This window comes from Anser cygnoides, chromosome Z, assembly GCF_040182565.1.
Source record: "Anser cygnoides isolate HZ-2024a breed goose chromosome Z, Taihu_goose_T2T_genome, whole genome shotgun sequence".
Taxonomy (NCBI): domain Eukaryota; kingdom Metazoa; phylum Chordata; class Aves; order Anseriformes; family Anatidae; genus Anser; species Anser cygnoides.
In genome coordinates this window covers 33,208,091-33,231,605 of record NC_089912.1, presented here as the reverse complement: position 1 = coordinate 33,231,605, position 23,515 = coordinate 33,208,091, and the positions used below count along the sequence as shown (strand labels likewise).

The 23,515-nt window shown below is 44.3% G+C and overlaps 1 protein-coding gene across 2 annotated transcripts in view; it reads left to right on the top strand.

The window, feature by feature from the left end:
- The first annotated feature begins 4,836 nt into the window (after positions 1 to 4,836).
- ABCA1 (ATP binding cassette subfamily A member 1) overlaps positions 4,837 to 23,515 on the top strand; it is a 92,937-nt gene continuing 74,258 nt past the window's right edge. For both annotated transcript variants that reach the window (XM_048051479.2, XM_048051477.2), the window contains exons 1-2: positions 4,837 to 4,983; positions 20,228 to 20,382. In XM_048051479.2, coding sequence (XP_047907436.1) covers positions 20,317 to 20,382 — 66 coding nt within the window. In that variant the 5' untranslated portion in view covers positions 4,837 to 4,983; positions 20,228 to 20,316. The remainder of the gene's footprint in view (positions 4,984 to 20,227; positions 20,383 to 23,515) is intronic.

Here is a 23,515-nt window from a genome sequence, read left to right as displayed (position 1 = left end):
CCTTAGGTGTATTTTAGTTGGCAACTCTACATATGCTCTTTGCTCTTTAAACTATAGGTTAGACTCATGGTTGGGAAAATCAGCTTATTTCTGGCAAGCTGAAGGATTTTTACCAGCTAAGTATTTGGCTGCATGTATATTTTACATCCAAAATGTAGTAATTTTGTTAACAGGGAGCCTCACACCACCTTATCTATAATAACTGCAGATGTAATTTGGCATTTGCGCTTACATTTAATGCTAAGCATTTGTGAGAAATGACAAGGCTATGCTTGTGGTAATGGGCCCTCTTCTTAAAATAACAGCAGTAATTTGGCAGCTTCACAAGAGATGAAGTTTTTAAATCATCCTTTTTAAACAAAATATATGTTACTTTAAGAAACATTACCCATACTGTTTGAATTGTTACTTGCTCATGTCTGAGCTTCAATATATTGTTTTATTAAAAAGATTTAGAAGTATCTTTTTGATGACTAGAGGCAGTTTGATGCTTATACTGAAGGATGCAGAGAACTAAGCAAGCTTCTTTGCCTTCATTAGGTGCTGGGACAGGCCAGCAATGTTCTTGGTCCCAAGGGCAGCAAATTCCTAGGTTCAGTACTTGACATGGCACAGACAGGCACCTTGAAGCTTCCCCCACTGCAGGGCACAGTGGAAGACCTAGGGGTTGTTAAGCCTCAACCACTTCTCTTTCTCTCCAACTGGAACGCCATCTTTTAAAGAGCAAATGAGTGTTACCTGTTTTTCTGTGAATAGGATAGGGAGAAAAAAAAAAGAAAGTGAGTGTGGCAAGCTGCAGTAAACAGCATGGTGCTGTCATTTGTACTCAGTGTGTTGTAAACCGGGCTGGAGTGACTAACTCCCATGTTAGGAAATACAAATTGAAGACGGGATGCTCAGTGAGAGTTTAGGTTGCTATAAAATAATAACGATGCAATTATTTCTTACTAAAAGTTTGGAAGTTCCTTCCAGGAAGGCCTTATGAAAGTTGTCACCTCAGCTGACTCAGATATTGCAAATCAGGGGAGAAAGTAAAACAATACTGAGCAGATGCTTGAAATGCTGATTAACCTTCACTGTGTACCCCACAATGCAATAGAAAAGAGTCCCAAAATGCTGCAAAACTGTCAAGTAATCAAAGAAGAGTTGATCAAAACTCTTTGAAAAGTAATTTCTAAACAGCAGTATTACTAATCTGTTATCTTTCCTGCTTCCTGAACTAAGTCCAAACTAGCTCACTTAGGGTTAAAAAGAGTTTGGATTTCCAGATGAAATATTTCATCTCAACAGCTGACTGCAAACTGTGGCATTCTTTATAGCTGAAGTCTGTCTTAGAGCTCTTCTGTTTACATCAAGGCATTTTTCGGTGTGACTGACTAAGCCCAATGTCTTCTCTAGCATCCTGATTTCAGGAGCCATTGATCTTGGAGGCTCAACAGTGGCGTGCCATGCCTTGTACAAGTTACAAGCATGGAGAAACAACTTCCTCCTCAACAAGAACCCAGCCCCTTTATTCCACTATATAAAGTCTTTTCCATGAACAGCAATTCACACCTTCTGGGACCTCTCACTGTAACTGTCTGGAGTAGTTGTGGTCCCTTTGGCAGCTCTCCCTTGCAAGTCTTCCCTTGCACCCAGCCTTGGACCCCAGTGTGGGCTGCATCTGCCACACTTGCAAAAATGAGGTTGTGGTGTGGGTGTAGGCTGAGGAAGAGGGTTATCCTTTGGAAAAGCAGAACAGGTTGAGTCTAGTCTGGAAGTGCATGTCACAGGAGCTGTGCATTGGCTGTTCCTGGAGGCTTTCAATAGCAGGGGGCTGCAAGGGAGGAGACCAGGAGGTGCTGTGACAGCCACAGGCAGCTTCTTCCAGCCAGCTCTGAAATGGATGAAAACGACCCACTGCATATCCAAACCTCAACCAATGGGAACAGCACATGGCACCTCTGCTCATGTGTATCTGAGGAAGGGCAGGAGACTGGGAGCAGGAGACACTGGAGGAGTAAGTGGAGGGGACGTATGGAAGGCGGTTTGGTCGGGGACATGGCTGGAGACATAATATTGAAAGGAGACATTGTGCCAGAGCAGAGATTTCCCCGAGGGGACTGTGGCCCATGGAAGACCCACAGAGTAGCAGTGAGAGGTGAGGAGCAGTGGAGGATATTGAATAAGAAGCGAGGAACAGCAGCAAGAAACCACTACACTCTGCCTCCAACCTCCCTCATCACCCAGTGCCTCACAGAAGGAATTGGGAAGGACTGGGCATAACACCACTGAAAACAAAGGATGTTGAGACTAGGAAAGAGGTAGAAGAGGTGTTTAACTGGAAGAGAGGTTGGGGAAGGGACAGAAAGGTGTTTCCCCAAGGGCTTGACTGTCTATGTCTTTTTTTTTCCCTCTCAATATCCAAAAGGTGTTTCCCTAGGCGTTCAGTTGTTTATCTCTTTTTTTTCCCCTCAATATTCAGAATCAGTACCTGGAAGTTTGTGTTAATTGGCAATAAACAAAACTGAGCACAATTCCCTGACTGAAACTCTTTTGCCTGCAACTAACCTATCCCACCTTCCATGGGACACAAAAGCCAACATAATGCTTGCTGTGGGTGTGAGACTTGGGAGGTAAAAATTTCTCTGAGGAATCTATAGGAGCTGCACGTGCTCATCCACTCTGAAAACTCAAGCCAACCAAATATAAATACTGTCGGTCCAGGAGACTGAGTTTTTATTAAAATCTATTCCTGGTTTAGCTGTGGGCTTGGCGTGTGTACAGGCTAGCCATGGGCTCTATCAATGCTCCCTTTCCTTGTTCATCTTCTTGGACGGTTCACCACAGCTTGCCTCTCAGTAACCTGACTGTGCTGTCATGCAAACAAGAAATTGTAAATGTGGAAAATGCTGTCAAATGCTAGTGCACAAAGATATTTCTCACCATCCTACAGGTATTTAGCAAACTAAATCAAATACTCCATTTGCTTCTGATGAACAGCTGTGTATTAAGTGCTTTACTGGAAGATGATATCCAAATGCTTTAACAGTTGACACAGATGCTGATTTCCAAAATTAAAAAAGTCTAGTTTTCTGATGATGTTTTGAAAAACAAGCCTCTTTCCTCAGAGAAATCTGATTTAAGGAGACACCAGCAGCAGGGCAATTTCCAGCCCCTTTTCAGTACTCACATAGCACCATTTCTACTGATGGCAGGTCACTAATTATTTTAAAAACCCTGCCCAGTACATCCCACTCTATTCAGACTTTATTGCATGGGATGAGTCCTTACACCCTGCTGATAATAAATTAAATGTACTCTTTCTCACTGTATTTGAGCTAGCATGCTGAAGTTATTTATACAACAATTTAAAATTGTGATCTAGTAAATGTTTGGAAATGTGTAAAAATTGAAAGGTGTAGTATATAGTGAAGAACACATGGCTCTATTTTTTACATCAAGGACCTAATTTTTATTTCAGTTTTGTGACCAGATGAATGTACAGACTGAGTCCATGTGAGTCAGTGGAGATATGTAGCAGTGGCATGGGGGAGCCTGGGATCAGAAGCCGAGTCTGTTTTTATTTTGTTCATCCCTGAGCTGCTCTGTGGGATGGTGACTGACCAAAGGAGCTTGGGTCATTGCCGAAACAAATGTGTCTGCGTTTATTCAGTGCAGAAGGGTCTGCACCATTAATCTGAATATTTACTACTATATATGACACTCCAGTGGATAATATTATTTCAGATCACAGTCAGTCCGAGCTCTCTGGAGTTTTGCTTTCAGGTCCTTGTATTTCTGCGCGCCTCGAAAAAATACAATTGTTGTAGGCTGAGAATCGAAACACAACCGAAGAAACTAGAACGTACAGTTCCCTCAGTAACCATGTATCATCCAGGTTGCTCATAATAAGGCAAAGTTTTAACAGCACGCACAATAACATCAATGACTTCACTGCAGATGAGCAATGGCAGTGCATTATGTCCGTAGTGGGAACCATAATTTAGAGTTGCCTGTCTTTCGCACGTTACATGTTTTCATGCACATTGGAAATGCAGTGCTACACTTCCGTAGACTGAACTGCAGTGCTTCTGGGTGCTCCTGACAAAAATTTTGGAAAGGGTGATGCGCAGGTTGGTGTTTCTGGGAGAGGAGCCCACTGGGGAGGATGACGAGCACAGGCCATTCCTCAGGTGTCTCCAACATGCTGCCCTTTGTGCTTGTCCCAACCAGGTGAAGTTGGGCACTGTGAAGAAGGGGCTTTTTTAAGGTTTTGGGAGTGGTTCCCAGTCTCACCACGAACCATTTCGGCCAAATTTATCGTTGTCTCTGGGTAGGTAGCAGCGCACTAACTTTCACAGCTCCTCACCCACTTCCTCACCACGAAGCAACACGGTGTGGGGGGCGTCCCGGTGCTCTTGAAGCTGGCACCGCCGGCGACAACGCTCCTCGGCGGTCCCCGGGCCACCCTCCACCCTTGTCGCCTAGGGGTCCCACACCACCCGTGTCCCCCAGTTGGCCTCCCGACCCGGCCCACCACGCGCTGTGCGGGCCCGTGTGGTGCGGGCGGAGCCTCGAGGTTTGTTTTTGGCTGCAACGTGCACGCCCTCATGCAAATCGCCGCGTCCCCGCCTCCCCTTCACCCCCCTCCGGGGAGGGAAAAAGTGGGGAAAAATAAAATTAAAAAAAAAAAAAAAGAGAAGAGAAGCAAAATAAAAAAATGCAAGGAAAACAAACAAACAAAAAAAAAACTAATGAAAGGGGAATAAAAAAAAAAAAATTGAAAAGGGGAAGGGAGCAAGACGCCCCGGCGCTGCCCGGCCTTGGAAGGGGCGGTCGCCGCCGCCCTATAAGAGGCGCTGCGGGGCCACAGCCGCCCGGGAGCAGGGCCGGCGTCGGGGCTGGAGCGGAGCGAGGCGGAGCGGAGGGGCAAGGCGGCTCGGCTCGGCTCGGCTCCCGGCGGGACCGACGGCGGCTGCCCAGGGCCCCCCGGCCCGGGAGGTAGGCGAGGAGGGCGGCCAGGGGGATGCGCCGCGCCGTGCCGTGCCGAGCCGTGATGCGGGCTGCTGTCGGGGGAGGCGGCCCCGGCACAGAGCGAGGGGGGAAAAAGCGAATGTGTCCTTTTTTTTTTTTTTTTTTTTTTTTTTTCCTTTTTTTTTTGGTCTTTTTGTTTCTCGCTGCGCGCAGCGTGTCTAGAGTGAGGCGCGGAGGATGGCTTGCGGGACGGCAAGGGACTGGGAAGGGGATAGTGCTGCATGCTTTTTCCCTCCCTGTGTGTTTGTTTATTATTATTACTTTTTTTTTTTTTTTTGTAATCGCTTTATTATAGCTCGTCCTGAGCGAAGCGACTCTGGGTTGGCTGCTCTCTCGGAGGGGGGCTCGCCTCGCCGCCCCTTCCAGCCCCGGTGGGCTGCTAGAAGATAACGGGAAGGGTTTCCATCCCCTTCACACCTACGGGAAATCCATAAAACGCCGGGGGCGGGGAGGGCCTTGGGATGAGCGGGAGTGTAAAAATAAAAAAAAATCGATCCCGCAGCTTTTGTGATGGGCAGGAGGTTCGCTTGCAGGCAGCATATCCCGCTTCTGTGTGCCAGGCTGTTGTGAAGTCTGTGCTCTGCTATGTTACAGGCTGCCATCAGCCTCCTACAAAACACTGCTGCTTAGTTCGGGACGTGTGTGACTGCTCAGATGCATAAAGTCTATCAGAGGAAGGTACTCTGACTGTAAATTGAAAGTTTATAGTAAACAGTATTTTTGTCTGTTTTGAACATAAGCTATTTGTCCCGCCACCCCCAGCTGTTGTGCTTGGAGATTTTAAGGGCAATCAACTTACTTGGAGGGTCAAAGTTGATCTCCAATGTGTTGGAGTAGACCTTACTAAAGCCAGGGGGATATAAACACATGCTCACACTTTTAGCTGAATTGGTGCCCATCTTGAAGATTACTGGTGTAGATTAATGCATTACAAACCCGTTAGGAGGTGGCCTTTGGAAATAGGTTGATGCTGGTACAGCAGGGAACAGCCACGTCTTGGGGATGTTCCATTAACAACAGATGGTCCGGCTTGCTGCCTTGAGGCTTTCCTAACTGAGCAGTCTCGCTTGGTTTTGAAAGGGGTTAGGGTAATAAACACACGGTGTGAGTATGTTTTTGGTCTGCTCCTGGTTGGCACAGGTTTCCTTCCTCATGAGCAGGGATGGGCGGCAGCATGTGCCCAGGCTCTCCCATAGCATCATGCAGGGAGCTGCCTGGGGCTGCGGCGTTACTGATGTGTCAGCTGTAATTGCTGCTCCTGGGTCATCACCCTTCATCGCACCCATCTGAACCTTCACGTGTGTAAAAGTGGTTCCCCAGTCTGTACCTGGTGTGGTCTGGGCAGGAGTTATATATATCTGGTGTGGTCTGGGCAGCTACGGGCAGGAGTCTGATGCCTTCACTCGCAACATGTGCCGTGTTGATCGTGTTGTCATAGTGCAGTAGGGCTGCATGGTAAGAATTGGAAGTCGGCTCTTTCCAAACTGTGGATAAAAGGTTTGCAGCCTGGAAAACAGGAGCTGTGTGGTAGAGCTTAAATTGAACTTTTGAAGTTGAGAATATCTTACTTTAGGAGAGAGCAAGAGTATGCTCACCACGGTTGTTCTGCGGAGATGGGTGGGTATGTGCTGGCTCTGGGCTGCCAGAGATGGCAGTGGCTCTTGTCTGCTGTTACAGTGTAGTGGTCAAGCATTGCAGCCATCAGAGTAACTTTACCTTGAGAAATTACTGTTGAAGTTCAATTAGCCATATGATATTTGTGTGAAACAAACACCTTGGGTGCAGCTATGTGTGAGGTTTTGGTGCTTGCAGGAGTTACAGCAATCTTTGGATATAAATTCCAGATTTCCAAATTCAGCTGGGCTGTAGTGTAAGCAGGTATATTGAAAATCTCTTAATGTCCCTTTCACCCAGCGAGACTGAGGCATGTTTATAAATGGGTTTGCCACAGGCAGCTGCTAGCTAACCTGTTTTGTCATGCCAAATTTGTTTTCAAAAACCTGTGTGGCTTGGCTCTATTGACATGAGCGGAGACCTGGTCTAGCACCAAGTTCAGCACCTGCCATTGCAGTGCAGGTGAGAGTGGTGCCTGGTGAAGTGCTGAACTACAGAAGTTGAAAAGGCATGAGTATTAAAAATGCAAATTCTCAAAGATTAATCTAGTGTACTCAACTCAGGAAGTGAGTCCTCCCTTGCCTTCCTCTCTGCAAGTCTGTTTTCTCGCTAGTAGTTCACCTGGCAGAATTGTGCCCACAAAACCAGAACAGGAGGAGGATCGGTCCCAAACCCATCCCTCCATGGCAGAATGGGATCAGTGCTGCTAGTGTTTATCACGTGTGTTGCACCACGCAGGCACAACATTTCCTAGGGTGTGGTTTCTTTAGAACTTTAATCCAAAGTAATTGAAGGTTGCAGCTGCGCTAGTAATGGACCCAGTTCACTTCCCCCCAAGTGCCCGTTCTCTCGTCTCTCCCCATCTGTTTTGCCCTCTGGGCTGGTGTTGGGAGTTCACCAACCCAGAGTGAACAAAGTTGAAATTAACTTTTTTCTCCGAGCTTTCGGGTCTGGGGGTGCTTTCACCGAGGGATGGAAGGGATGAAAACTTTTTTTAGCTTTAGCATCCTGTCTTCAGGGTTTTAGTGTGGGTTTGTGCACGCTGGTGCCAGCACAGAGATAATGACAGGAGCAGGGCAGAAGGGGAACCAGACTACCCCTTTGTTTAAGTAACCTTGGAGCAAGCACCCTCGGTGTTTATATAGGTCTCTTAGGCTGGGCAACACACCAAATCCTGAAATAAGTCCGGAGGCCATGGCTGACCAAACACCAGCATGTTTCTATTAGGCTGCTTATTCCTGATGACTCCTGCTGTGACTGGCCAGAGTCAGGATTTGCTGTTTAATAAAACACACACACACACATATATATATGCCATATTTTCCTAGTTCATCTGAGGCAGCTAGGGGCTGACATGGTAGAAGTTTTTATGTCTGCTGTGAAGATTTGAATCCTTAATTCTTGAAAGCTTACTGTGTAGTTATCCAGCACAGTTACGATTACTGATATTAAGAATAAAGATCATAAATAATATGGTAGAATTCTTACTTGTAGAAGATGATTGCTATTATTAAAAAAAATAAAATATTTCCTGTTATGTAGGAGATACTCCTCTATTTCTACTGGCTGTAGGAAAGTCATACAGAGCAACTCATAAGAATTACTATGATTTGAACTACTGAGCAGAGTACCCTCTTATCTATTTTTAGATCTGTTTTTCTAATAAAACAAACAAATGAACAAAAAACAGCAAAGCAAGACCTGTCTTTTTTAGCACTTGTCATAGGGCAGAAAACATGTGAGCTTGCCTCAAGGACTGAGGGAGAGACAGAGTAGGATGGAAAACTGTTGATGCAGCTTTCCTGACACAACAAGCTAACACTGTAGGAAAAATAGGAGCATTCAGATCTTAAGATTTATTGGGTTATTAGTGAAAAGGCTTGATCACGGATTATAAGAAGAATATACATCGGTCTGAAAGGCGTAAATATCCATATACAAGCTGACCTTTTTCCTCTTCTGTTATTTTCTGGAGGAGTGTTGCTTAGCAGAGCTCCATCTAATCCAATAAGAGATCCGTTTGTGTTGTGTTAACTTTGTTAGGGAACAATTGGCGTTAGGCAAAAGGAGGAGAGCAGAAGAGCCTTTCCAAGACTGCTCTGGCTTGGGCTAGATAGCAAGGTCGTTCTTTGGGAAAGAGCAAACAAAGTCAGAGCCTCTGACCACATGGTTCAGAGATCGTTTTGGAGGTCTGGCTTCCTTTCTAGCAGGCAGGGCTGCATGGAAGGTAAAGAAGTGGCCAAGAACAGCTACCAGCCTGCTTGCTTGGCTCCCTTAAACATTCTGCAGTTTGACTAGCCCATGTCCCAGTGAAAGGCTGTCACTGGGAGCTGGGACGCAAGCTATGCAATTAATGTTCATTAGCATTCTTGGCTGTAAGTAAAAGCCAAAATTAAGCCATGTGTAAGGTCTCAGGGCAACAGTGGTGGCGGACTAGGTGACAACAGCAGGCCCAGGATAACCTGGTTTCCAGCAACAGTGCCTGTCTTGTGATGACATGTTCCGTTTCCCCTTAACTGATTTTATTGTCACTATAAATATGAGATCACAAAACCTTATATTCTGCAAGGTAAAAGCAAAAGTGTATTTTTGCTCAGCTGCAGCACTGTAATGCATCTGTTTTTAAAGACTGTTGGCTGTGTTGCTTGTGTCAGCAACCAAATTGTAAAGCCCATGTTTTCAGACATAGCTTGTGCTTTTGCAAGTGAGTTCTTGTGCCTTCAAAAGAAACGAGCAGAAATTATCAAACGCGTGTTTTGTCTGAGATGTATTCATGGGGGATAAGTTTATATTCTTAGGATGTGTTGATGTCTTTTTCTCCTCTTACCCATGTTGTGATTATGCTCCCATAACAGGAATTTTGTTGTGGCTGCTGGTTTAAGCAGAGTTAGGACCAAATTTGAATGTATTAAAAAGTGAAACAAAACAAAACCAAAAACCTCCCCTCACTCAAACAATGAAATGGCAGCAACCTTTTGTATGTGCAGAAGCATATACATTTCTTTCTAGTAGCAGCAGTGGAGCCCAAGTTCAAAATCTAGTCCTTTCTTAAAGCATTTTCTGTTTATGAAACTAAATTAATCTTGCATTTCATTCTTTATGCTATCACTGGACAATGTGCTTTTTATCAAAATTACTTGTTTTAAAGTGTTCTTGATGTTTTTTACCCTATTAAATGAGAGTAGCAATTCTTACCACCTTGTTTATCAGCTTTAACAAACCAATATTGAAATATTCATCCTAAAGAAAGCCGTATCTTTTCTTCCCAGTTGCATTCACATATAAATCCAGACATAATTGCAGTCAATTGGATTGTCTGTGGGAGTATGCTTTGACTCCAGTGGAAATTTCTCAGCATCATTAAGAATATCCTAAGCTCAACAGAAAATGTATGGCTTGGATCCCATTTCCATTAGCAACTTGCCAAACTATTTTGTTTACATTTCTTTTACGAGCTCACTCTCTCCCTTTCAGCATTTAATGTCACTTCTGCACCTACCTGAAGTTTCTTGAATTGTTAGTCCTTTGCTTCAAATTGAATAGACCACAGCTCTTCACTGCTGGATTTAGTCCCTTGAAATTGTGCGAGTAAACTAATGGATCTTTGTCCCAAATCTTGCTTGAAGAGGTGTAACTTAGGATATGAACAAATTCGGTCATCCTTGTCTCTGTTACATCAGTATGTGCATTATATTAAAATAAACATACTTTTGTGTATTTTACATGCCTGCTAACTGTCTTGTTGAACCTAAGGGTTGGAGCTTTAGCTGCAGGAGTGTGAGTTGTACAGCTGGAGCTACAGAACATAAATGTGCGGAACGACTTGTTTCTGTGAACCAGGCAAAAAGGGGAAGCTTTGCACACAACTTTCTGGCAGCACTCCCGGCAAGGTGCCCAGTGCCACACCTGCTGCAAAAGGCATGCTGCCTCCATTCTTATCATCTATGCCAATTATTTTTTATTCCTCTATGAATAACCTTAGAGATAAGTGGTTATTGAAAGCCGTATCAGTTGCAAAGATAGAGCAGAAATTCATTCCTCTTCATAGCTGACGCTCATTACTTTCGAAAGCATTTGGACACATTTATTATCTCTAGTGAATTACTAGTTTCTACGTACATATTGTTGGGTGGCTCGTGATGTGGGAGCTGAAGTCGTGTTGTGGGACAGTTTGTTGTAGGGTTTCAAGGGTCAAACAGTTCAAACTGACATCTGTTGCAAAATACTGCCTTTGCCACCTGTTTTTTTGTGTTTTTTTTGACTATGTCACTTCCTTGCATTGTGCTAGAGGCTTTTTCTTGGCTGATTCTTTTCTGCATAGTTCAGAGAATTTTTTTTTTGTTTCTTCTGCTGTAACTTATACCTGTGTGACAGATATCAGTGCAGTTGTGTAGGTACCAGGCTTCACAGACAGCTTATTCCTTGCGCCAGTGAATCCCAAAGACACCTCTGGGATGTTTCCCACAGTATGAGCCACGTTGCATTCTGCTTTGTTACCGGACTTATGCTGGTTCATGACATGCTGCTCCCAGATGGCAAAGATCAAGAAGAAAAGAACTGTAAAGTTTATTCGGATGTTACAGGGCAGACAAACATCTCAAACTGCAGTTTAATCTTGTGCTGGGCTGTTTGTAACCTTGTCTTCTCCCAAGATCAAGAGCAAGCTACAGAAACAAGACTTTGAAGACATCGCCTTCCAAAAAAAGTCCTTATGAAGGTGATGGCAACGCTGCAAGGTGTGGTGACTTTGCTCAAGAGAAGATACAAATACCCCAGTGGTGCTCCAGCCATTCCAGGGTAGGAATGTGGAGCACTTATCCAGTGTACACTTTTAAGACAGATCTCTAGCTGCTTTGTATGGATGAAGTGATTCAGTGAGCAGGGAGTGGTGCTGAAGAGGTTTTCTTGCCTAAGACCCCTTGAGCTCACAGATTTCTGTTCCAAAAAGTTGAGAAGGCTGATGACTTTCTTGGGGGGTGCCTTGTCTTTCCTCTCACCCTGAAGGTGTCTGTGATGCAGAAAACGGTACCTTTTGCAATGTGAAATGCTTCCTCCTTTTTCCCATTTGAGGAGATAACGTCCTTAAACAGGATGCGTCATCAGCTGGAAAAAGTGACTGAGGCTGTGTTACACAGCTTTTTGCAGACTGTGTACTGACAATGCTATAGTTGCTCAGAGATCAAAGCTTAATGGCATGAATTGAGCTCAAATGTCGCAATTATTATTTTAGCAGGATGTTCAATTATTTCTAGATCCCACTACAGAGAGGAGCTCATTCTTTGAGAGCCAAAGAAAAAAAAATCAGCTAATATGGACTATGGATTTTTGGACATTGGCCGTGATAAAGCAAATCGTTTTTTTGTTTGTTTTCACCAGAGAATGGACTATATTTCGGCCTCTTTCTTTTTTTTGTACGGGGAGAGTTCGGATGTCCAGTGTAATAGGAAAGTTAAAATATTTCATGTGTTTCACAATGTTCCAGTGGAAGTTTTTTTTGGTAAAACAGACAACTGTGTTTGAGTGTTATACTTGACACTTAAGCAATTGCTCTTGCTGAATTGTGTGACACAATCTCTTGCACGTGCCTTTCTCTGGGCCAGTCCAGCTGTGGCACGTGCAAGCCTGACTTCTTCCATTGCATTGGAAACACACTTGTTTTCACCAGTGAGCCTCCTGAATGTGCTAGCAGTAAGGAGAACCAGTCGTTGTGGTCATTCTGGTAGGAGAACATTGCTCCTATGTGACCTGGGACAGGTTTTCAAAGGAACTGGGTATGCTCTGTCACAAAGGAGGCTTCTAAACACCAGCCCTGTCTAAAAACATGGCTTCATATAAATGCCTAAGGAGGCACTACAACATTTGGAAAATCTAGTCCAATTTATATTATGGAATACTTTGTAAGCTAGTGCTCAGGTCTTTCTCAGACTATCTCTTATGGTTTATTTCTCCCTGGTAGGCATGGACCCACCTGTGCCCTAAAAATACTTCTTGGGACTTCAGCTTTGCCAGAAAGAGGAAGCAAGACCATCTGAAGAGTTCATGGCCAGCAGTTTCTGTGCTTGTAATATTCATTTTGGTCTCAGGCTTTCATAATGATCTCTGCTCAGCGATTCATAGCTGGTCTTTTCGAGCTACTCAGCACTTAATATGCTGGCTTTGGAAAAATCCAACTGTTTATTCCTAGTGTCAAGGCTAGGTACCTTTTAGAAGTCCCTTTCAATTTTGCCTAAATATTTGGGGTGCTGGATTTCTGCCCCTAACATCACACTGTATTTGTTACAGTTCCTGCCAGAGCAAGGTCTAGGGTTCCTATCCTCCTGTAATTCATACTGTGACAGGCAGAACCCAGTACCAGTCTCTTTTACAGGACTAATTGTTTTAATAGCAGCAGTTAAAGCAGGTTGAGAGTAGCTATTTTCTTGTCCTGCTGTTTTTAAAAGGAGCAGTTCTTTTCTACCAGCTGTCTTTTCTCTTCGGTGAGGTTCAGCCCTCTTAAACAAAGGGTAGTCATTTACTTGGTCTTTTGTAGCTGTGTGTATGCTGCTGTAAGGACCCTGTGGATAAGTGAAATGCAGTGTCTTGGTTTTGTTTGGACACTGGTCGGATTCCATGAGAATGTTTAGTCAGCCTACTGATACCTTGACACTATTCTTAGAGGGTTTTAGGAAACTCGACATGCTCCTCAGGGGGAAATGAGTCAAACTGGTTGTGGATTATTACCATGAAGCTAGATCTTAAAGTGCTTCAGTCATATGCATCATTGTTATTCAGATGGCAGACAGATGGCCAAGTTGAAAACAATGTTCTAGTTGCTTACAGGGTTAGTAAGTGCTGGAGAACAAGGCCAGCACCTGTTTATTGGCAAACATAAAGCCAGGTAGTCAGTATGTGTAAAGTGATGTAAACTAGTGGAGGATCTTGCCAAGAATCACCACCCAAATGTTGTTTGTGGTCCTAATTAAGTCCTTGCCTGCTGACCCAGAAGCTCTCCAATCACATTGTTAACAATAAGCAGTCAGATTAAACCCTGCAATGTGATCTGGGTCATTTTGAGAAGGAAAGCACTTCTCATTGAATGAATTTTTTGATGGAATAGGAAATTTTGTCCAATATTCCTCTGGCAAATGGGAAAGAAATGGAAGTCCTCTGTGGGGATGTTACGAAAGACTTGCTTTTTAGTGTCTGTGTGGCTCCACTGATAATGATCCTGTGTCCCAGAGAGCAGGCTGCAGGTTCAAAGCTCATACCTCCTCTGCTGACCCTGCATTGCTCGTTATTGCTACAGAGTTTAACAGTGCTTAAACTGGGAGACAGACGTGTGGCATCTGGTAGTTGTATTCTCATCTCTGCTTATGCTTTGGTTGTGGCCCAGGGTGAGTTGCTGGAACTGACCATGCTGCTAACATTTTTGAAGGCATCTTTTTGTAACGTAGTTCAGGCTGTTTGAGTTAAAGGGTGACTTTAAAAGAGCAATGGTGTTATTCCTAGAAGAGTGTTATTGTTTGGGTGCAGTTTCCCTTCTTGCCTATGTGTTTTTTAACTCATAGTCTTGAGTTTTTTGACTTCATAGTCAAGAGTTAATGAGTTTTTTTGACTTCTTGAAGGTTTTAGAGATGTGAATGTCAGATTTGCTCCTATTAGTCTTGCAAACTTTGCATGGGTTGCTTTGGTTTTAGAATGGACATTTACTCCTGATTCTTCATGCACTGTCTGTTTCTGCTGTGGAGATTATCTCCAGTTAGATCCCTAACAGTGGGATAAGTAATTGCTTGCATTTGTCCTCAGCTGCTCTTTGTTGAGCCTAATCTCAACAGCATTGTAACTAATGCTGCTTTTCCAATTCCTTTAGTCTTGTTGAAGTTGTGTAGAGGCAAAATGCTTATCCCTTTCTGGAAATCATGGAAGTTATGGTGAAGGGGTACTTAATACTTGTGTCTTGAGAGTTGCTTATTGCCTCGCACTTTCACAGGTTGTATGAGGTGGATGTGGTTGTGTAAGTCTCTTGGCTGTAGCTACTGTGCTGGAAGAAACCACAAGCTTAGGTCTAGATGTCCTGCAGAGAAATGGCCAGGATGTTAGACCCTGATCTGGGAGTCGTGGACTTCGTTCTAGTCTCTTGACTTAATCTGCACCTCTACTCCCCAAATGAACAGAAGGGCTACTAGTTCTCTGATGGCTTGTCCTGTTTAAATCAAAATGTCAATTCTTGAGGCATGCACTTCTCTCTTGCCATCGTTGTTCATGGCCGTCATGGGGACCTGCTCACACTTAGTGGCATATGGAGTACTGGGGGACTTTGCTCTTGGGTCTGGGCTTTGCAGGGTTGACGTGGCTCATGATACTGTTTACTCCACGAAATGCAGCTTGACCTACCTAAAGGAAATGAAATGTTAAGTCATTTCTCGGCATTCCCCAAAATGACTGTTTCAGCTCAAAACTGCCGTTTTTTCTTCCCTTGCCCCATTTCTTTCAAAGAGCGGCTGTTTGATTTGATAGATACTTATAAAAAAGCTAATGGTGTTAAGCAGATGTACAGCTTTTAATCTGAGATGGACTGTGTAATGTGCTAGACCATGTTTGCTCATAGTAGAGGAACAGTACTGGCTGTAGTAGTACAGCAGCTAATATTTTCTTTTCTCTCAGAGGGCATCAGCTCTAGATATTAGATTGATATTCTCCCTGGCTGGTTGGTCTGTGGAGTGCTGCCAATGATGGTAGCTTTTATGATGTGGAGATCTGACCAAGAGGGTGGGACAGAAGCCACTGACTGCTTTCATGGAGGCCTCTGAACCTTCATCAACTGGTAAAAAAAGCTTTTAGCTCTGCTGACCAGGGCTGGGTTTAAGTCGTTGCTGAAGGCTTGAAGGTAGCCTGCTGCCGGAATCCTGAAATGTTCCAGTCTCATAAGGTTTGATAAGTTTGCTTTGTTCACTGTCTAAATAGTGATTTCTTCTCTAGGGAAAAGGTTTTTTCGCCCCCAAAAGAAAGCAAACAGCTGCATTGTTTGCAGAAAGCTGCTTTTGAAGGCTGTTTTATGTTTATTTAGTACAGACACCAGGCATGGGGGTAGGGAATTGGTTCTCTGCCACTTGAGTTTTTTTCCCCTCTTAAAATCTACAGCTGAAAAATACATAGCTTTGTGTTTAAGACTGATTGGACCTGGAAACTCTTGGCATACCAGCTAATGGACTTTTCAACAGCCATTCTACTTCCAAAGAGTGGGGTAGCACCGATCTAGAAAGAAAGGGTTGGTCAAAGTGTGTATTTTGTTGTCAGCATTTTCAGAGCTTGCCCCATAGTGTAATTATTTCTTAGGAGTAATTTTCTGAATTGCACACTGAGATGGAATTGCAGCCTTGCAGGTCTGGAACCTCTGCAGGGTTTCTGCAGTGGGGAGAAGTGCTATATACAAAGGCAGCCCCTGGGACAAGTGTGTGGACCCTCATGCTTTAATTGTGCAGGTAGCTGTTGTGGCTGCTTGGTCTGAGCTGGTAGAGAGGGTCCCGACCCAGTATAAGCAGGAACCCCGGACTGGATCAGAAGGTACACGCAGGCTGATCTGCCCTGCCTCTGTCTCTGATGCCCACAGATTTCTGTGGGTTGAACAGCTGTTTTGTAATTGGAAGGGTAAGCTTCTCTCGGGGAAGAGACTATGCAGAAGACTATCAAAAGATGGGGGGAATATCTAGATGCCTTTGCTTCATCCCTCCTGTGTGTTTTTTTTGTCATGAATTGCAAAAATTTGGAATGCTTAGTAAGTAGCATGTTAAGTGTATGCAAGTCTGAGTGGCACATTGGTAAGGCATTCGAGGAGGTCTGTATACTGGATACCCAGAATTTATTTGCTGGTTAAATGTAGGGTGAACCTTTGATCCTTTTGCCTGGCTGTATGGTTATCTGAATGCTCATTGCTCTATCTGTGTTGCATAGGGCATATGGTGGGATTTGGGACATTACTCCAAACACCATTTGCTTGTTTCAGTTATCAGACAGCCCTTTCTGATGGTATCTGTTTATTTGTAGTAAGGTGGTGGATAGAGTTTGCACCTGAGGTACCAGACAGCTGCCAGGTGTATCCCAAAGCTATAGGCAATTTGAGCCTCCCTTGGTGTGCTCCATGTTGTCTAAGCTATGCAGTGGTGTTGCATGTGTTGGTGAAGAGGTGGAGAAATGCTGAAGCAGAGCTAGACAAAAACAGATTGCTGGGTGATTAAGAGAAGTAAGCCTATTTATTGCCCTTAGGCTTAAAACTGCTGTGTATGGATACCTACCTCTGCTGGAAAACTTGCAGTGTTCACACAATGAGAAGATTGAATGTGCAAGGTGTACGTCTACAGCAAAGACCTCTACACAACCAGGTCGTGCTGCTTGTTACAGTTGGGGAAATTGTTCCTGCTGTCACGGAGCAGAGGTTTACAGAAGCAAGAGATTGCCAAGACTGGGCCTATCCTTTTAAAATGCAGTCTTAAATCCCTGCTGTTCTAGACAGAAATGGTGTTGCTTTTTTAGAGGGTTCTGGGTAAGTGTCAGGAGTGATCACTGATGCATACAGTTGACTCACAAAGTTTTCCTTAGGTGCGACACAAAAGGGAAACTGGCTGGTGTATGTGCATTTGGCACTGCAGTACTAAATGGCAAGTTGGGTTTCCCAGCTGTGTTGAACTTCCCAGGCTAGTCTGAAGTGGAAATACAGGTGGACTTCAGCTCCTTGAGCTGGGAGTGTTGGGTCTGTCACAGTTTTCTGTGTTGCTGCTTTATAGTTCTTGCCTTCTGACAGCTAGAACATCTGAAAGAGAGGTAACCCATTTTCATCTGAGTTTCTTAGCTTGCAGAGCATTTTGATGCATTAGTAATTCAGGTGGACCTAGTTAACCTGTATCAGCAGTGAACCAAATATGTCAGCCTCTGTGGATCAAAATCAGAGACAGCTCTAGTCACCAACAAAACCTGGGTTGCCCACTCTGTGAGAGATATTGGGGCAAAAATATGTCTCTGAAGCTGTCATCTCAACATGGCTGGAAGAGGTACAAGTGGGGACACTTCAGCTTCAGGTTTTGTGCAGTTGACAGGTATCCAGTGTTAGGACCTGCCCCTTGGCTTAATGTGGAGACTTAGCTAGTAGTGTCAACATCTGGAACAAGTTTTCCAATCTTCCAGTACAGTTGTAACAAACCAATATATTTTTCCTAACTTGAAACTTGTATCCAGACTAACTAGCCTGATATGAAAGCCTTCGCATTTTCTCTGTTCCCCATAAAGTTTATCTAAACTCTGGAGAGCTGCAATCCAAGCAGGCATAGCAGAGTCTAGTTGCACAGGCTTCTGCTGATCAGCAGAGATGTGTGTTAAGTGAGCACATATATGCCCTTATCTCACTACAGAGTGCTAATGCAATGTGAACCCTCCAACCTCTATTAAGCAGTAGTTCTGTATTTTGAATCCTGGGGGCTGCCTGCAATTGCAAGGCAGCAACATCTCGATTTTCACTGGCATGGACTAAACCAGATATACAGTGACTAACTCAAACATCCTCTGGATGGCTTCAAATTTTACTCTACCTTTATGCTGGTTATTAAAGACATTCTATGATTTCATGAACTGTGTGCATTTCCATTCAGAATGACAGGTCTCTCTGGCTTTCCTCAGGATCCTTCCTGCTCTCTTGATCCTTCCTGTGGCACTTACACTTGTGGGGTTTTGTAGTTGTTGGAAAACACTGGGAAGTAGTTTGTTGCAGAGTGTAGATAGGATGGTACAGTGGGATTTTTTTAATGCTTTGTATGTGCTATTAGGTGTTGTAGTGCCTCGCTCTGAGCATGTCTGGGAATTCACTACCTACCAGCCAGATGTGCACGCATCTGCAACGTGTTAGTGTCTGGGTGCTCTGAATAGAGGAAATCACAGTGCTGGGGGAGGAAGGCTGTCCTGCCAGATCCACTGGGCATCTACCTGTGAAGAGGAGCATCTGTGGGCACAGGTCATTTCAGTGAGTTATAGCAGTGGTTAACGAACCCATGCTGGCTGTACACTCATCTGCCTGGGTACTGACATGAGGTTCAATTTGTAGGTTTTTGTAGGCGTCTGTTATCATTCTTGCTTCCCTAAACTGGCATAAAGAAGCACTGTTGTCCTGTTGTGATTCTACAGTGTAATTGTCTGTAGCACTAGCATGACTTTGTTTCATTAGCCATGATAGGGAAACTTTTTTGTAGCACAGACCTATACTGTAAAACAACTTTTTAATCTGCAAGTCATTGTAATAATGGATTTAGTTGTGGGCAAGTCTTAAAGGCTGCAGATATTCATTAACTCAAAGCTCACATCCTGAACTACCATTTCTAATCCAGTCTTGGTCCAGTACAGGACTAGTCAGAGCATTCCTTGAAGTCTTATCTTCCTAGTACATTTAAAGATTTTCAAAATGTTTTCAATGCAGTTTGCAATCAAGCATGCAACTCTGAATCATAAGGCTCGGATACTGGTATGTGGGATGTTAGAATCAAAAGCATGTGTGTTCCCACTCTAACAGATGTTAGAGGGGATGGTTATCTCGTAGTGTGTTTGGATCAGTTGCTAGTTGTCCTGTTAACACTAAGTCTGTCCACAGAGTGTATTCAGGAACATAAATCAGAGTTAATTTGATGTGGATTTAGCCAAATTCCTGCATGGACACTTATTTGGAATGAAAATGCTCTTACTCTGAAGTGGCTTAAACTCAGAAGTAAATTAAGCTATGCTAAATTAATTCTTAAAAAAAAAAAAGTTTAATGACATTCAATCTGCTATAAGCTATAAGCTCACCTTTCCATCTGAGCCTTCCTGGAAGTCTCTGTGTACCCAAGCCTATATCATGTAATTATTAAAAGCCACCAAAGAAACAAATGTGTTTTTTAAATCCTTTATACTTTCTCATAGTCTTACAAGGTGCATAATGAATGCACAGTATTCACAACAGATGTGGAGGCCAGGTGGCTGCAAGACCTGACACTGACTCAACAGCGATTTTCCATTCACTTTATCCAAATGTAAATGGTGGTAGGGTCATTCTTAAGTCTCTTCATTTCAAGGAGATGAATGTTTCTCCCTCGCCTGTTAATTGCATAGCATTTTGTCCTACAAGCTGTGGTGCTGATTGGACTTCCAAACAAAGGGATTCCTGATTTGGTGTTACATTTTTCACCATTATAAAAATAACTATGGAAAGACGCTTAAGGGAAAAAAAAAAAACCAACAGTTGTCAGAATTGTATGGTTCAACCTCATTCAGAGAGTCTCTAAATCAGCTTTCAAAGCCTATGGTTTCTTCCCCCTTCAGGGCTGTTTTTGCTTTCATTTTTTTTGGAGGGGGAAGGAAGCAGGGAAATTGCTTTCTTGCAGGTGTTTCATTCTTCTGTATCTTGGAGCTCTGAAGTAATAGGCAGTGATTCTAAATCTGAGTTTACTTGGGCCCACGAGGCTCGGGTGGAGTGCACGGGGTAAGAAGGAAGAGACAGGGAATGCACCGGGGTGCTGCAAGGTTATGTGGGTTTGCAGGGCACAGTCTCTGCCTTTCTGTGTCTTGTTGTGTTTCCTGTATTAACACAGGTTTTCCCTTTCAGCTCTTGTTTTCTAGTTAATGCCCAGCCACAACCTCCTTGCTGTGTACTGCTGCTGCTGCACAAGAGGAGCAAGGCGTTGCTGAAGAGCGATGGCTTTTTGGACGCAGCTGGGATTGCTGCTATGGAAGAACTTCACCTATAGGAGAAGACAGACTGTAAGTATTAGCCAAAGGGTTTTTTGGTCTTAAGTTGTAGCCTTTAGCTTACTTGTAACGCAACACAGAGAAAAATTCCTGTATCTATGTGTCTCAAATCTTAGTGGATTCTGGAAGAACAACTGGTCTTCCTTTGCAGAGGGCTGATTCAAATCCCAAAAGTGTGGGTGCACGCAACTGTGGGGGCTTGGAGGTCCTGAATCCCAGCAGGAGAATATGGAGACTGAAACACTCATCAGACCAGACAGAGAGGGTGCATGTCTGCTGCGTGCAGCAGGGAGGGACGTAAACATCCCCTGGGGTCTAAAAGCTTTTGACTTCTGTAAGCTGCAGCAACAGCAGAGAAATTCAGCCACTTCCCAACACCAGCAATGTTGGGACCTCTGTTAGAGGCAGTAGCGGGCATTTTCAATCTGTAATCAAGGAGAGAAACACAAATGTTCTGTGTACCTTTCCGACAGGTGTTGTAGTTTACGTGGCTGACAAGATACGTGTTCTGAGATTCTTGTGGAGAGGAATCCAGGCAACTGATGCTTTTCTACCAAGGCATGTTCTGGTCAGTTTCAGTGCTGGCCCCACCATCTGTTAGCAGTGTGGAATCATACCTGCTTGGGTAGACAGTATCATAGAGTCATTCAGGTTGGAAAAGACCTCTACAATCATCTAGTCCAACCTTTAACCTAGCACTAAAGTCCACCACTAAACCATGCTACTAAATCTACTTGTATGCAAGAGGAGTTTCTCTTTGTGGCGACAGGGGCACAAGAGCGTGAATTCAGCATATTCTTCTCAAGGCTTTTTGTCTTAACATCAATGAGACCTCACAGCATGCTGTTACTCCTGCAGACAGCTAAAAGCCACAGAAAGCATGTTGTTTCTCCTCCAGGAATTTTGGAGGTAGCTGTGTTGGACTGGGGCATGTTCTGTAGAACAGGGCTGTGCTGAGGAACTGTCCCATTAGGACTGACCTTGAGGAGGTATGAGTAGGGTATGCAAAGGGAACACGAGTTACCGAGGTGGTGAGTGGAAAGTGGTCTCTCTGATAAGCTTTCTGAACCCTGCAAATGTCAGGGTGTTTGCCAGCTGGCTGGGGCTGGGTCGTTTTAGAAACTCAGAGTCACACGGGAGAGACAGACAGCTATCATTTTCACTAGGGGAGACAGAAACAGTCTATGAGGTCTTTGCTCAAATGTCTGGGTCTTGTCATAGGACTGGTGTCCAGTGAATTCAGAGCTGAATTTATCCTATTCTTACAGTGCTTAAATAAAATCAGACAAAGGGGACTCCTGCCAGATTAGACTTTTCCTGTAAGCTCCACGGTTGCAGTGCTATCAAGGTGGCAGGAATTTCCGTGCAAGTTGCATGTTTTTGTACTTACCCAAGAGCCTTGATCTTCCATGACAAGACAGCCCAGCTGATAAGCTGTGGGCTGTGCCAGCCCTAAGGAATGACATTGCCTGCTCTCTGGAAGTACGTATGGGTCAGCATCCTAACCTTCTGAACTGCCTCATAATTTAGAAAAATGTTGCAATGGAGCTGGGGAAAGTAGTCTCAGTAGTAGCTGCAGCTCCTAAAAGAGCAGGCTGTTCTCAACTACCACCAAAGTAACCTAGGCTCTCAGAACTGAAAATAGTCTCTTCCTCCCTTGCTACTAGAAATCTTACTCCCGTTCTCTCCCAGAATGGCTTTATGAGCCTGGGGGAACTGTAGGAGATTGTATCCTCTGGAGCAATGCTTAAACTGGTTCAACTAGGAGGAGACTTCAGAGGAGCTGAGTTTTATGCTGAGAATGATGGCTGTTTTGGCTGGACTTTCTGAAATTAATGCATTGGGTCTGAAGGTTACTTGAAGATGTCTGAGTCTAGCATGGCATGTCCTATCAAGTAACTGTAGGCTAGAGTGCCAGGCAGCACAAGTTCATACAGGTCTTTTGGCAATGCCACAAAAACGCAGAAGATGTCTGCATGTTGGTGGAAAAAGACTTTCCTGCTTGTAATTTTGTCGCAATCTTGGATCTGTTCAGCTATTTCTTGGTACCTTTCACCAGCTTCTGTATCAATTTCCCATTGCGTAGCCCAAAGACTACTGCTTTATAGTCTATTCCATACCAATATTATTAGTCAATACCCAGTGAAATCCCCAGTCATTCCTTCCTCACACATTCTGCATATATCTCCATGGTTTTGCTCATTAATGGTTTCAGTTCAGGCTTTAACTGCAGATATTGAGGGGAAGGCCACTTGAAAAAATGGAAAGGAAATGGCAGAACCTCTTTTCTCACCATGGTGCTGTCACGTCTGCACAGTCATTCATCTGTTTGCTCTACTGTTAGAAGACTGCTGTCCTTCACCTACGTTTGCTGGCAGTGGTGCTCAACCGTTTGTACCTGCTGAAGATGTAGCCCAGAAATATTTTTTTTCCTGCAAGAAGCGTGGGCTAGCCTTTTCTTCCCACTGAACTCTCTCCTCTGGTGCTGTGAGTTTGGGCTGCATTGCGAAAGCTGGGTTCAAAGCTCAGCCTGACGTGTGCAATTCAAGCGTTACTTTGTACTGGATAACTTCCAACAGCATTGGAGTGGGGGGAAGGAGCGCGCAGGGGGAGAGCAGGGGGAAAAAAAAAATCATGTTCAGGGGTCACTGTTGTGTAAAAGCGCTATCTCTCCCTGCAGTCTTGCAAATCAGGAGTCGTCTCAAACTGGCATGGAGAGACTGGTCAGCACTAGAAGCTCCCCCCATGGAAACTGGACCATGAAGATGGGGAGGGTGGTTGACAGTGAGATGGGGTGGTAGTTTGGTTAGTTGTTGCTCAACAGATTTCCTGTTGACACAGTGTTGATTTCAATATTTAATAGTAGCCAGCATTGTCAGCCAACTGGTATAAATTGGGCATGCTTTGGGAACTAGCCTAGTAAAACTATGAACAGTTTGTGCTGCCTCTGAACTCACCTTCTGTGTGCAAACGGGATGTTCCTTCCTCAGTTCCAGATGGGGCAGGGGTGGCAGCCGGGGTCGGGAGCTTGGAGTTTCGTTTTACTGTTCACCAGGCTGGTCTGGTCGCTGCAGCATGAAACAGTGGGAGAGGAGACTTGGTTCTTCAGTGTCTTCTTAGCAGGAACCTGGGAGAGGCACATCCC